This window comes from Austrofundulus limnaeus, unplaced genomic scaffold (assembly GCF_001266775.1).
Source record: "Austrofundulus limnaeus strain Quisiro unplaced genomic scaffold, Austrofundulus_limnaeus-1.0 Scaffold120, whole genome shotgun sequence".
Classification (NCBI taxonomy): domain Eukaryota; kingdom Metazoa; phylum Chordata; class Actinopteri; order Cyprinodontiformes; family Rivulidae; genus Austrofundulus; species Austrofundulus limnaeus.
The window spans coordinates 716,860-728,991 of record NW_013952522.1 but is presented as its reverse complement, the minus strand read 5'-3'; the positions used below and the strand labels follow the sequence as shown (position 1 = coordinate 728,991).

Here is a 12,132-nt window from a genome sequence, read left to right as displayed (position 1 = left end):
TCTGTCTGTCTGTCTGTCTGTCTGTCTGTCTGTCTGTCTGTCTGTCTGTCTGTCTGTCTGTCTGTCTGTCTGTCTGTCTGTCTGTCTGTCTGATTATCTTGTTTTTTTGATCATGACTTGTTTGTTATTGTTAGAGGTATTTAATTGCGACATTGATCTGTTTAATATAAGTGAAAGATGTCAGGTATTCTTTCAGGTCTGATGTTTAAAGTTTGAGGATGAAGTCACAGGGAATGCCCAGTCAAAAAAAATGATTCTGGGTTTAATTTGTTTGTTCTTTTCTGTCTTTTTTAAAATCTTATTCAACTCAACGAGAAAATCTTTCACACAGAGCAAATACAACACAAGCAGAGGCGTAATACCGCAGCAAAAGAATGTTTATTATTCTTTCACCTTTAGTTCCTGGAAAGTGCATCGTAGATTTTACAGTTAGCAAAATTCATATTAAGACATGAACACAACCGAGCGACATTCACAATCATCACTTCTGGACAGTGTGTTGCGTAGAGGAGGAAATGTCCCTTGAGCAAATGTATAAAAATTGTTTATAGTCAGATGAAAAGGGGGAGGTCGACGTGGGCTTTGTTGTTCCATCAGAGCAGGTGCTTGTTGGTCTGTTGCTGTCTTATGCCTTAACCAAGGCAGCGAACTCTGCAGGGGCAGACAGAAAACATCAGGTRTATTTTGTTGTGTGGGGGTCTTAGTTGCTGGTGCATTTAAGGGGGTGAGGGACCGATCGGCTTACCATCAGCTCCAATCTTGCCGTCACCGTCGCTGTCWCCGGCCTTGAGGAAAGCCGTGGTCTCAGCGTCGGTCAGAGCGCGGGCACCTCCAGAGAAGTTCTGCAGGAACAGTCTGAAGGCAAGCAGAGATGGAACATAAGTCCTGCTGCCATCGACCAAGGCCTGCTTTGATAAAAAGCCGGCTTCTAGTCAGAACAGAAGATGAAATCTGTGTTTCTCACTTCAGCTCATCCTCCTCAATGAAGCCACTCTTGTCCTGGTCAATGATGGCGAAGGCCTTCTTGACATCCTCGGCGGTCTTTCCAGCCAGACCGCATGTCTTGAAGAACTTCTTGTAGTCGAATGAGTCAGCGCCTGGAATCGGAAAGGAAAAAAAAACATTTGTTGAGCTCAAATGGACAAGAAAAACACGTCAAGCATGAAACAAATCACTGGCACAAGGTTAAGGAGTCGGCGAGGACGAGGAATCACCTTTGCACTCATCCAGGGCTTTGGTGATGTCAGCATCATTCAGTACACCTGCGAAAGCCATTTTGTTCTGCCGGAAAAACAAACAAAAAAACACTTAAGYAGCTGCAAAAACTTTCATCTGTCGAAATAAAGAGCAGTCATCTTAACAGTAATACTGACTAGACTCAGCTGTGGCTCACTACATGTCATTAACTTAATGAATATTTTAAAAAAGCAGCAAATGAATCATTAAAATCAAAGCAATTTGTTTTTTAGCAAAGGAAAAAGGAAACTTGAGCATCTGCCCATGTTAGTCCAAATAGATTAGAAATAGATATCAGAAAGAATCCCGATTTCAAAAAGCTGCTTGAGTCAGTCCACTCCTCTCGGAGGCTCTTGCAGGTTTTGCATTTCTTGATTCCATTCGAGTGGCTGAGATTGACGGATTTTCCCCTTCTGCAACTCTAAAGATGCTGACCAATACTCCATGTTCTCTCTCTTTTTCTCTCCCTTCAAGAAGATGCAAAAGTCATCTCTTTCATTAGACGCTGCACTGCAGTAAATAGTCCTCAAATAAACTGCAAAAAAATATTACTTTTTTTCTTTCTCAAAGATGCCAAAAGGTTGATGGTTCGCCTTTGGATTCCTCTTTGAATTCTTTTTTTTATTTTTTTCCTTTTCTCCTCCTGGTTCAGACTCACCTCTGGTGCGTTTGCTTTGTAGGGTACAGATGACACAGACAAGACTGAAGTCGACTGCAGTGACCATCCCGGTGCTCCCGATGACCTTTTTATACAGTGCCTCCCTGGAAATCTGAAGCAAAATGATAACTGACACCGGGCAGGGGAGGGGAGAGAAATCTGCGTCCCGTAGCCAGAAAGTGGTCTATTTTAAGTTTCCGAAACGAAGACGCTTAAAAGGTGTGTTTGAAGAGGTCTTTAATGTCCCCTTGATGCTAAGAATAGGCCTGGGCACTGCTGAGGAGGGCGAATTGAAAATCCTGCCGGCAACATGTCCAGGAGGGAGCAGGCATGTGCTGAAGCTGTTTCAGTTGGACTGGTTCAATATTTTCCCCAGTAAAATACTTTTCTTTATTTTGAAGACATGGCACAGTAAAATTTTCACAAGAAGCCACTTATTCCATCTCTCTCTTTTTTTTACATTATCATGCATTCAAACTGTCTGGAATATCCCAAAACTATTTGATGATTTCTTCATTAAAGCTATTTTATGGTTTGTTTTATATCATGTTATTAGTTGTGTGGCCATCAATAAAAGCAGAAGTCAGTCTGTTTTGTGTGACTTTCTCTTTCTTAACTGCYTTTTAGAGTTTGTTTTTCTTTTTACTAAAATTGAATCAGAGCTATGATGCATAAAAACTAATTTTAGTAGTTTTTGAAAGGCAATACTGATCTTGTTTACCCATTAGAATAATRTGTTTTTGTCTAGAATGGAGAACAAAATGATTCAGAAAACACACCTTTTCTTTTCATTTCATCACTTGTTTGGTTATAAATTTTTAATATGCCTGTGAGAATTGAAAAAGGCTATTCTTATTTGTTTTTTGGGGGGTCTTAATGGTGACCTGTAGGTGGCAGCACTGTCCTTTGGGGGGGGGGGGGTGAACCCCTGTCTCCTGCCTCCCTCTGCTCCGACCACAGGCTGACAGAGACAAGATTAGGGTGTCATCTGATAAGGCTGAGAGTTTGCATATTGCTGACTTGCATAGCTCTGGACATTCAGTGGAGCTGTAATCTGATGTTTTGACTTTAACATGACAAATGGGCTGATTGAATTCCATTCAAGGCCCACGGGTTTCTTAGAAAATGTGCTGTGGTCCGAGCGCAGCAAAGAAACAGCATTAATTGGTGGAGCAGCTTGCTAAGGACACCTCAGAATAGAGGGTCTTGCTGAAAAGGAGGCTGTTAATAGCCACCCTGTTGCCACAGAACATCTAGCTGATTACGCAGCACTTGTTGGACAAATAGATCTTGGTCTGGACCATCTAATTACACAAAGTGTGGCAGCTATCCTCTGCAAGGCTCATTGGATCTAAGAATGCWTGTGAGCAAAGCCCCCTGGGGGTGGTTCCCAGCACATTTTCCTACTCCTGGCTCAGGTCCACCATGCTACCCTCCCACTACTTCTCATTAACCAATTATGAGGACAAGTGCTGGGAAAGTCACCCGAGGCGTCTCTCAGCACTCGGAACCACTCGATACGACGTCTCAATCAACCCGTTGTGTCGATTTCAAAAACACACCAATGCAAAAAGATGACTGAGCTGCACGAGGCGACTTCACACCAAATGAGTATTTATTCCTGGTTTTTCACTCTTCCTCAAAAGTGCAAGAGGAGTGGTACAGTTTTGCACAAGGTCATTATTTCTGAACATAAAACACATCTGGGTGACATTCACAGTAATATTGTGCTTTCCATGTTGAGAAATAGTCCGCAGGCAACTCATAAATAAGGTATAAAAAAATATTCAAACAGCTGATGATAAGTGAATCTTGAAAGGAGTTCGCAGAAGTGGGTCTTGGTCAGTGGGAATTTATGCCTTTACAAGGGCAGCAAACTCTGTGAAAGTAGAATGAAACTGCCATTAGTGGTGGAGGAAATGTTGGGAATATCAATCTATTCTCTGACCAAGAGTTGCAGGTTTTGCTGTGAGCAAATGATAATATCTGTAGGATATATTTTCATTTTTTTTTTTGTTTTGTGTAGACCTTAAAGGAACTCTTACCATCAACTCCGATCTTGCCATCACCGTCACTGTCACCAGCGGCCAGGAAAGCCTTGGTCTCCTTGTCGGTGAGTGCTCTGGCACCAGCAGAGAAGTTCTGCAGGAACAGCCTGAAAAGGAGACAAAACAGCAAAGYTTACATGATGCTACACATGCTTTGWGCAGCCTTTCAACCCCCCTTTGGCACACTTGTTGGGTCAAAAGGAATGTGTGAACAAGCAGGTCCTAAAATCTTCAGGTCACGTTAAATAACAGATATTTTTGATCTTTATTAAAGCATATTTCAGCCATGCTTTTTTCCCCTTTACAGTCTGAGATGCAGGCAATGGAGTCACTGATGTATATTTCTTCTCCTCAGCTGCATGGAAAATTATACTACATATCTGTGGTYAGACAAATGTATCTGCTTTTGTTCCTGCATGTGCATAATTCTACTAAACTGTCAGTTATAAGTGTTCAGTTCTCCCTCAACACTCTAAAAGTTAAGAGTCAAAGTACTATTTCCCTAACAAGGCTGTTTTCTGGGGAAATTTACTGAATTTACTCTGATAAATTTAGTAGAATTGGATGTGGTGAAGAAATAAACTACGCTGGTTCCTAAAAAYGGTTGCTGAAGTAAAAATTATGCCTCAAAACTAAAGCAAAACAGTTGAATCTAAGCTTAGCTGCGTACTTTAGAATTTCTATGTTCAGGCGATATTTCTCTCCCAAACCGTTTAAGAGGAATGTCTTACTTCAGCTCCTCCTCCTCAATGAAGCCGCTGTTGTCCTGGTCAATGATGGCGAAGGCCTTCTTCACCTCATCGGAGGACTTGGCGGCCAGGCCGCATGTCTTGAAGAAGCCCTTGTAGTCGAAGGAGTCAGCAGCTGAAACACACATTTTGACCCTCATCAGTAAACAAGTCTGAACTGACCCCACGTGAAGGGTTTACACCTGTAGGGTTTAGTTGGGTTTCATACAAYTTGCAACCAGTTTGTTTAACTTTCCTGGTAGATAACTTCATGTTGCATCGAGAATGTGTGAAAAATAATAAAGAGAACGTGAGAAGTAAATTGAAATAAGCTCACCTGAGCAGCCGTCCAGGGCAGCTTTCACTTCAGCATCATTGAGGACACCGGAGAAGGCCATTTTTTTATATTCTTAGTGAGCTACGAGACAAAGCAGAGTCAGGATGAGCAGGATTGAACGGCTTTGAATTATTGCAAAACATTCAGTGCCAGCCTAAATGATTAAATCCATGCAGTCTGTTCTGTTGAAATGATCCCAATTTATACAGAATTGTAGCTTTTTAGGGTTAAAGTCATGCATCTAGCTTTCGGTTTAAACTCTTAACATTTATCAGCTGCGTTCACAACTGGCTAAAGGGTTTCTCTTTGCCCAGGGATGCTGGATCCCAGGGGTGACTTTGGATWTTTCAATCTGTTAGCCTGCAACTGCACTACAGCACTGATGCTCCTGCTGAGAGGCTGAAGCTCAGAAACACAACTTGCTGTAAACGAACACTGCAGCTGAAGACAGATGCTGCCAGATTTTTCTTCCCATCAAAAGGCATAAGTGAAATAAACCAATTGCCATTCAAAAAAAAAAAAACGTTGATCCTCTGACATCAAACTGTAACGTTTGGCCCTCTTTAGTGTAAACTGAATTGTCCTGCAGTCCATATATTTATTGGCTATGTTGATTCCATTTCTCCTACAGTTGATAGTCCTCATCGATCTCCTTTTCTGAGTCCTGTTTTCTCCTTTCCTCCCAGTGCAATCTGCAGAAGTCGTGTAGCATCCCACTCACCTTGGAGCTGCGTTGAGGCGAGTGAAAACCAAGGAGGACTCGAGTGAATGCCAAAAGGCCCGTTCCCCTCTTGCTTATATATCCTTGAGCAACACCATTTACAGAGCTTTGAGTTTCAGTATCAGGTACCAAGATGCGCGAGTTTCAAAAAAATGTGTCTACTGGTCTGGACCTATTTTTAGGTGAACAAATGAGGATGCTACCATGTGTGCTGAGGCCTATAGCTAGATGTGTGGAAACCTGAGCAGACCTGCTGCTCATTGCCACATGTCACACTTTTTATGATTTACAGACAWCTCCCAAAATGCTGATTTTGATGTTGCAGTTTATACATATATCTGGGTCTGTGGATTAAATAGATGCCTGCGGGTGCAGGTCTGGGTTAAACTCTTTATTCAAGGTTGGGATAATAAGAGTGAGCATCAAGGCCTTAGATTTTATGATTATTATTGCATAAATATTGAATACATATGTTGTTTCTAGCTGTTATTTTTGTTTCTCTTTTCATTCATCCATAAATTCTGTTTATTTTGCTGGTTTTTACGAGTTCATTCTTGCTTTTGTAGAAGGAATGTAGTTGCAACACCATCTGAGGTGGTCTCAGATATGTGCAGCCTCGGCTTGTGTTCTCCCATAACATGAATGTACCCAAAGCACAAGGTACAGTATCTTTACATTTCATAGAACCTCCTCAGCTGTGGGTCAAGTTTCAAATGTGCCAGCACCCTAACAGGGACAGGACTTTGGGGCCTGTACCACCAGACCCCTGTCCTTAGTTGGGAATGTACCAATCATCAGGACTATTTTTGCATACCTTGAGTGTGTGAATGAGCAAGTCGGCAGTTTGGTGACTCCTTTTCCTTTTTTTTTTTCTTTTTTTAATCTGCTTAATACGTATTTGAGAACTATGTACCTGATTGTATAATTGTTTTGTATAATGTCTAATTAAATAATAAATTCTCAGAATGTTGAACTCGTTTTCTTTCTCTTGTACTTTTATTTGCAGTAATAATGAATATTTCTACCTGGATCAACAGAAATTAGAGAACCTCCCACCTAAAACCAGTTTAGGAAGTTTGAACAAGAGAAAAATTGTATGCGGTTTTTTTGTACATGAAGGTTTTAATAGGAATAAGTAAAGAAAACTGTAATTAGGTTTAGTGATTTTACTTGATAAAAGCTATTTTTGAGATGGAAGATGTTCTGCATCAATAAACCTGCATCCCAGTTATTTTCTATCTGTTATGAACATGTGAAGTCCCTTTGGTGGCAGTACGATTTCAGAGGTACACTGTAACAATTTGTTTATTTGGATCAGCCATTGCTGTGACAATGGCTACTCTTCCTGGGGTCTACATCATAAAAAAAAAACTTATGACAAAAAACAGTTAAACTTAATGTAAGACAGCATATTTATTCATAAATGTACAATTATAACACTTTACATGGAAAAGTAATTAAGCTGAGCTCTTTTAAAAGCTCTAGAATTTGTTACATTTAAGTACTTAAGTAGTTTATTTGAGGACCTGCAAATTTAACAAGTGTTTATTTAAATTGTAACTTTTACTTTTATTTTGTTACATTCAAAACATAAAAAGGAAACTTCTACTTTTATATTAGAAAATTTTACACCTGACTACAYGCTACAAATTTAAATAGAACCTGAACTCATCACGAAAGGAGATGTAAAGTACTTTTAATTTCAATATCATTGTGAGCAGTATTTAGAATTTTGCTGAAGGATTTTTCTTATAGGTGAAATTACTTTTAACCAAAGTTGTTTTCTGTTAAAGTACTTCTACTTAGTTATTTGTTTTCCAAGTACTTCATACACCTCTGTTTGTAATTTACCTTCAGAGTGTAATTTAACTTTAGCGAACACACAGGTTCTGTAGAGCCACAAAGTTGTGTCACAGAACACATTGTTAACTGGCTAATTAATGTGGCAAGCCTTAAAAAAATCATCTGCAATAAAAAAAAGTAGGGATTTTGAATTATTTACCGTATCTGAAAAAACTGAGCCTTCAAGGATCCTCAAAGAGACGGGAGTGAAAGTGTACGAATGAAATCAAACATTTATCAAAGTCTCCAGTAAAGAATGGGAGTAAAAAGACCACAAGACATGGAAATTACAACTTAAGTAAATTTATTGAGACACATTTCATAAGTAGGTACATATTCTGGATGCAGTTTTGGCCATTTGGCAATCCATCATCTTCATCATAAAAAGGGCAGAGAAGCAGGCAGGTAATATACGGGCTCGTTTTTATTCATCAACCTAACTGGAAAGTCAAATTCTGTATGAATTAACTCCCTGTTCAAAAACAAATAAAAGAAAAATGAAAAAGACACAGCTGTGGTCTTTTGTGTTTAATGTTTTTAATTTAGGAGATCACAGAACTCTGTGGAGGAAAACAGACACACACAAAAAAAAGAATTATTTTTCTGCAAAATTGAAGTAAAATGTCATGCAATGACATCCAACAAAAACAGTAATTATCTTTTTTTACTTTTGTTCAACTGTATGTTTATTTCATCTGCCAATCAGTTTTACATATTTTATGTGCAGGTACCTTCCATCCCGATTTTACCATCCCCGTCTTTGTCCCCTGCAGCCATCAGAGCTTTAGTTTCAGCCACAGTCAGCTCCCTGGCCTCGGAGCAGAAGTTCTGAAGGAACAATCTAAAAGAAGTTAAAAAAAGTGTGCGTGAATATATGTGAACATTCATCATAGCTTTAGGGGGTATTTCAATGAAAAACATTCATTCAATTTGAAATGAAACAAAACTTTTATCTTGGAGAAACTAGGCCTTTTTGTTTGGTTTGTTTATAAAAGGGATATTAATGGAGTTGAGAGAAAAAAGAAGGTTTGTGTTGAGCTTTCAGCAAACTTCTTTTAAAATTAGGGTAAACAACCCAAATTACACTGTGACGTTTTAATTTAAAGTGAGAAAAGGGATGAAAATTCTCATCATTTATCCATTATATGTGGATTCATCTGTTTGACAGCATCACACAGCCATCCTCACTTTAACTCCTCTTCCTCGATGTATCCGCTCTTGTCCTGGTCCAGGACTGTAAACACTTTTTGCCTGTCCTCCTCAGACGAGCCCGCCAGTCCCACTTGTGAGAAGAACAGCTTGAAGTCGAACTCGCCCGGAGCTACAGCGGCAGAGAGGGAGAGAAGACGGACACATGTGGGAGCGAGGGGTCAATCACTGAATGACAAGAAAGGAAGAATGGTGGGGGTCTGAATAGAGATGTCGCTTTTAGTCATTCGCTCAGATGACTTGCATTCTTCAGCTGACGACATTTACCAATATACACTCTGTGGCACATCCTGGCCCTATGTTATACGCTGYTGAAACAGCCCAATCTGCCCCCAAGGCTCCAACGCAAACATGAGTGCAGAAAGCTCTTTACTCCCCAAGTGAAAAATCTTCTAAGACGGATGATTTAAAGAGAATTTGCACAATGACTGAATCAGTTCAGAGCTTTAGACTCTGATGGGAAGACAGGAGACCTTTAAAGTTTAAACACAAACTACAGTAAATCTTCAATGTTTTACTGATGTGCAGAACAATGCAAACCCCACATAAGGTTTGAACATTGTTTCGCTTCAAACATTCCCAACAGGCAGGTTTCTCTTGAATAAAGGGCAAATCACTGCTGACATTTTCTTCTCATTGGCGCAAACGACTGAGCTTTGTATGCCACGCCATGCAGACATAATTGCTAAAGATAAATAATTGAATCCCTCGGCACGCCAGGACTTGCTCAGCTTGTGTGATCTGGCCACCTGTCTTAGAACAATGAATGGAAACTCTTTGGTGTATCTGGTTGGTAACTGGTCTCCTGCCAAATGTGTGCCAGGTAACCAGCAGCAGCCGCGTTCCCACAGTGAGCAACTCAACACGCAACAGATCCCCCACAGGAATGACTTTACCTCCTTCCCTGTCACATATACATTTGCACCTTTTTGTGTGATCAGATGCTTGTTTATGCATCTGCTTGCATTTGTGTGTCTTGTCCGACTCACCTTGACAAGCCTGGACTGCAGTCTTGATGTCTTCGTCGCTCAGCATCCCTGCAAATGCCATGGTCCTCTGAGGCTGCCTTAGGGATGCACAGGAACATGTACGAGCAAGAAACACAAAGTGACAGTGACTCAAACTGGTGCAGGTGGAGGGGTTTTACTATCAGATAAGAGTCTGTGTTAGAAAAAAAACCTAGTTAGAACTTGTGTTTCTGGTAAATATGATCAGAAATGAAGCTCAAGTCTTGCTGGATTATGTTAAATAAACCAGATGCATAAAATAAACAACTGCTTTCTTTAAAAAATGTAAATTGAGCAAATAAACATTTACAAAGAAATCTCAAATTTAGTATTCTGTTTTCACCTGTCAAAAAACAAAGAAACACTTACATTTACTATGTTCAACTTCAAATCGCACAATAAATGTACTAAAAGGATGAGACTCACCGTGCTGCGCGTGAGCTTACTTATACTCTTGGAGCAGATGATGTGCAGATGTCTGCCTCTCTCTCACGCTTTGTGCTGAACTCACAGAGTCTCTCTTGCAGATTTGTGATCCAGACTGTAAGAAGCAACCTGACGTATCTGCCCTCAAACCCGGGGAGATTTCCTTTACTCTGCAGAATGCCTCCTCCCCCGCTTGCTTCATCAGTTAWTCAGAGCAGATAATTTTTGTCATTCATAGGCCTACTGTTTTGTCATCTTGCATTGCAGACATAACGAGTTCATATTAAGATGTCAAAACAGAGTTAACGTCTAGCGTTTAAAAAGAAACGTCTCAGTTGACCAAAATGTTACTGAAAAGCAGAGTTTGGCTCTTCGGCCTCTGTTCAGTTACTTTTATAAGCTTTGAGMAGCAGAAACAATTAAAAAATTGTGAAAGGCTGCGTGTATGTGCAAGGATTTTTGAATAAAGCTGCTCATTTTATTTATAAATTTCTCAAAAATACCTGGTTAATGATGTTTAATTTCTCTAATGTACAGCTGGTAAAATAAGTATTGAACATATCAACATTTTTCTCAGTAAATATATTACTAGAGGTGCTAATGACATGAAATTTTCACCAGATGTCGGTAACAACCCAAGTGATCCATACATACAAAGAAATCAAACCATAAATGTCCAGAAATGAAGTTATTTGTAATAATGTGGAATGGTACAGGGAAAAAGTATTGAACACATGAAGAAAGGGAGGTGTAAAAAGGCATGGAAAGCCAAGACACCAGCTGAACTCTCTCAGTAATTAGAAAGCAAGCCTGCCCCTTGTCAGTGCAAGTTAATATCAGCTGGTTCAGTCCCAAATGATGGCCAGGTATCACACAAGAACCATCTGATGATGGGTAAAAGTAAAGAGCTCTCTCAAGACCTTCACAACCTTATTGTTGCAAAGCATAATGATGGCATCGGTTACAGAAGAATGTCTAAACTTCTGAAGGTTCCAGTGAGCACTGTTGGGGCCATAATTCAGAAGTGGAAAGAACATTATTTCACCATAAACCGACCACGACCAGGTGCTCCTCACAAGATTTCTGACAGAGGATTGAAAAGAATTATCAGAAGAGTTGTCCAAGAGCCAAGGACCACTTGTGGAGAGCTTCAGAAAGACCTGGAATTAGCAGGTATGATTGTTTCAAAGAAAACAATAAGTAATGCACTGAACCACCATGGCCTGTATGCACGCTCACCACGCAAGACTCCACTGCTGAAGAAACAGCATGTTGAAGCTCCTTTAAAGTTTGCTGCACAACATTTAAACAAGCCTGTGTAATACTGGGAGAATATAGTCTGGTCAGATGAGACCAACATTGAACTGTTTGGATGCCAGAATACACATCATGTTTGGAGGTCAAATGGCACTGCACATCAGCCCAAAAWCACCATACCAACAGTGAAGTTTTGAGGTGGGAACATCATGGTGTGGGGCTGTTTTTCAGCATATGGTACTGGCAAACTTCAAATAATTGAAGGAAGGATGAATGGAAAAATGTACAGAGACATTCTTGATAAAAAATCTGCTTCCATCTACCAGGATGATGAAGATGAAACGTGGCTGGACATTTCAGCAAGACAATGAGCCCAAACACAAAGTCAAGGAAACTCAGTTGGTTTCAGAGAAAGAAACTAAAGCTGCTGGAATGGCCCAGCCAATCACCTGACCTGAATCCAACAGAAAATCTATGGAAAGAACTAAAGATCAGAGTTCATAGAAGAGGTCCACGAAACCTTCAAGATTTGAAGACTGTTTGTGTGGAAGAATGGGCCAAAATCACACCTGAGCAATGCATGCCACTAGTTTCTCCATACAGGAGGCGTCTTGAAGCTGTCATTGCCAACAAAGGCTTTTGTACAAAGTATTAGATAAACTT

General features: G+C 40.1%; 3 protein-coding genes across 4 annotated transcripts; all 3 read right to left on the bottom strand.

The window, feature by feature from the left end:
* Positions 1-359: 359 nt before the first annotated feature.
* LOC106522063 (parvalbumin alpha) lies at positions 360-1,996 on the bottom strand. Its single transcript, XM_014014914.1, has 5 exons — positions 1,895-1,996; positions 1,215-1,281; positions 965-1,097; positions 746-855; positions 360-651 (listed from the first exon to the last, which is right to left on the bottom strand). Exons 2-5 carry the CDS (start codon positions 1,273-1,275, stop codon positions 626-628), a joined length of 330 nt encoding a protein of 109 aa, XP_013870368.1. The 5' UTR covers positions 1,276-1,281; positions 1,895-1,996; the 3' UTR covers positions 360-625.
* A 1,490-nt stretch (positions 1,997-3,486) lies between these two features.
* Positions 3,487-5,813, bottom strand: LOC106522062 (parvalbumin beta). Its single transcript, XM_014014913.1, has 5 exons — positions 5,729-5,813; positions 5,008-5,088; positions 4,674-4,806; positions 3,940-4,049; positions 3,487-3,773 (listed from the first exon to the last, which is right to left on the bottom strand). Exons 2-5 carry the CDS (start codon positions 5,066-5,068, stop codon positions 3,748-3,750), a joined length of 330 nt encoding a protein of 109 aa, XP_013870367.1. The 5' UTR covers positions 5,069-5,088; positions 5,729-5,813; the 3' UTR covers positions 3,487-3,747.
* A 2,044-nt stretch (positions 5,814-7,857) lies between these two features.
* pvalb5 (parvalbumin 5) lies at positions 7,858-10,331 on the bottom strand. 2 transcript variants are annotated; one of them, XM_014014916.1, is made up of 5 exons: positions 10,213-10,331; positions 9,769-9,845; positions 8,759-8,891; positions 8,302-8,411; positions 7,858-8,130 (listed from the first exon to the last, which is right to left on the bottom strand). In XM_014014916.1, exons 2-5 carry the CDS (start codon positions 9,827-9,829, stop codon positions 8,108-8,110), a joined length of 327 nt encoding a protein of 108 aa, XP_013870370.1. In that variant the 5' UTR covers positions 9,830-9,845; positions 10,213-10,331; the 3' UTR covers positions 7,858-8,107. The 2 variants fall into 2 exon arrangements, with proteins under 2 accessions (XP_013870370.1, XP_013870369.1); XM_014014915.1 differs by having other exon boundaries at positions 9,769-9,841; positions 10,213-10,330.
* Between the last annotated feature and the right edge of the window lie 1,801 nt (positions 10,332-12,132).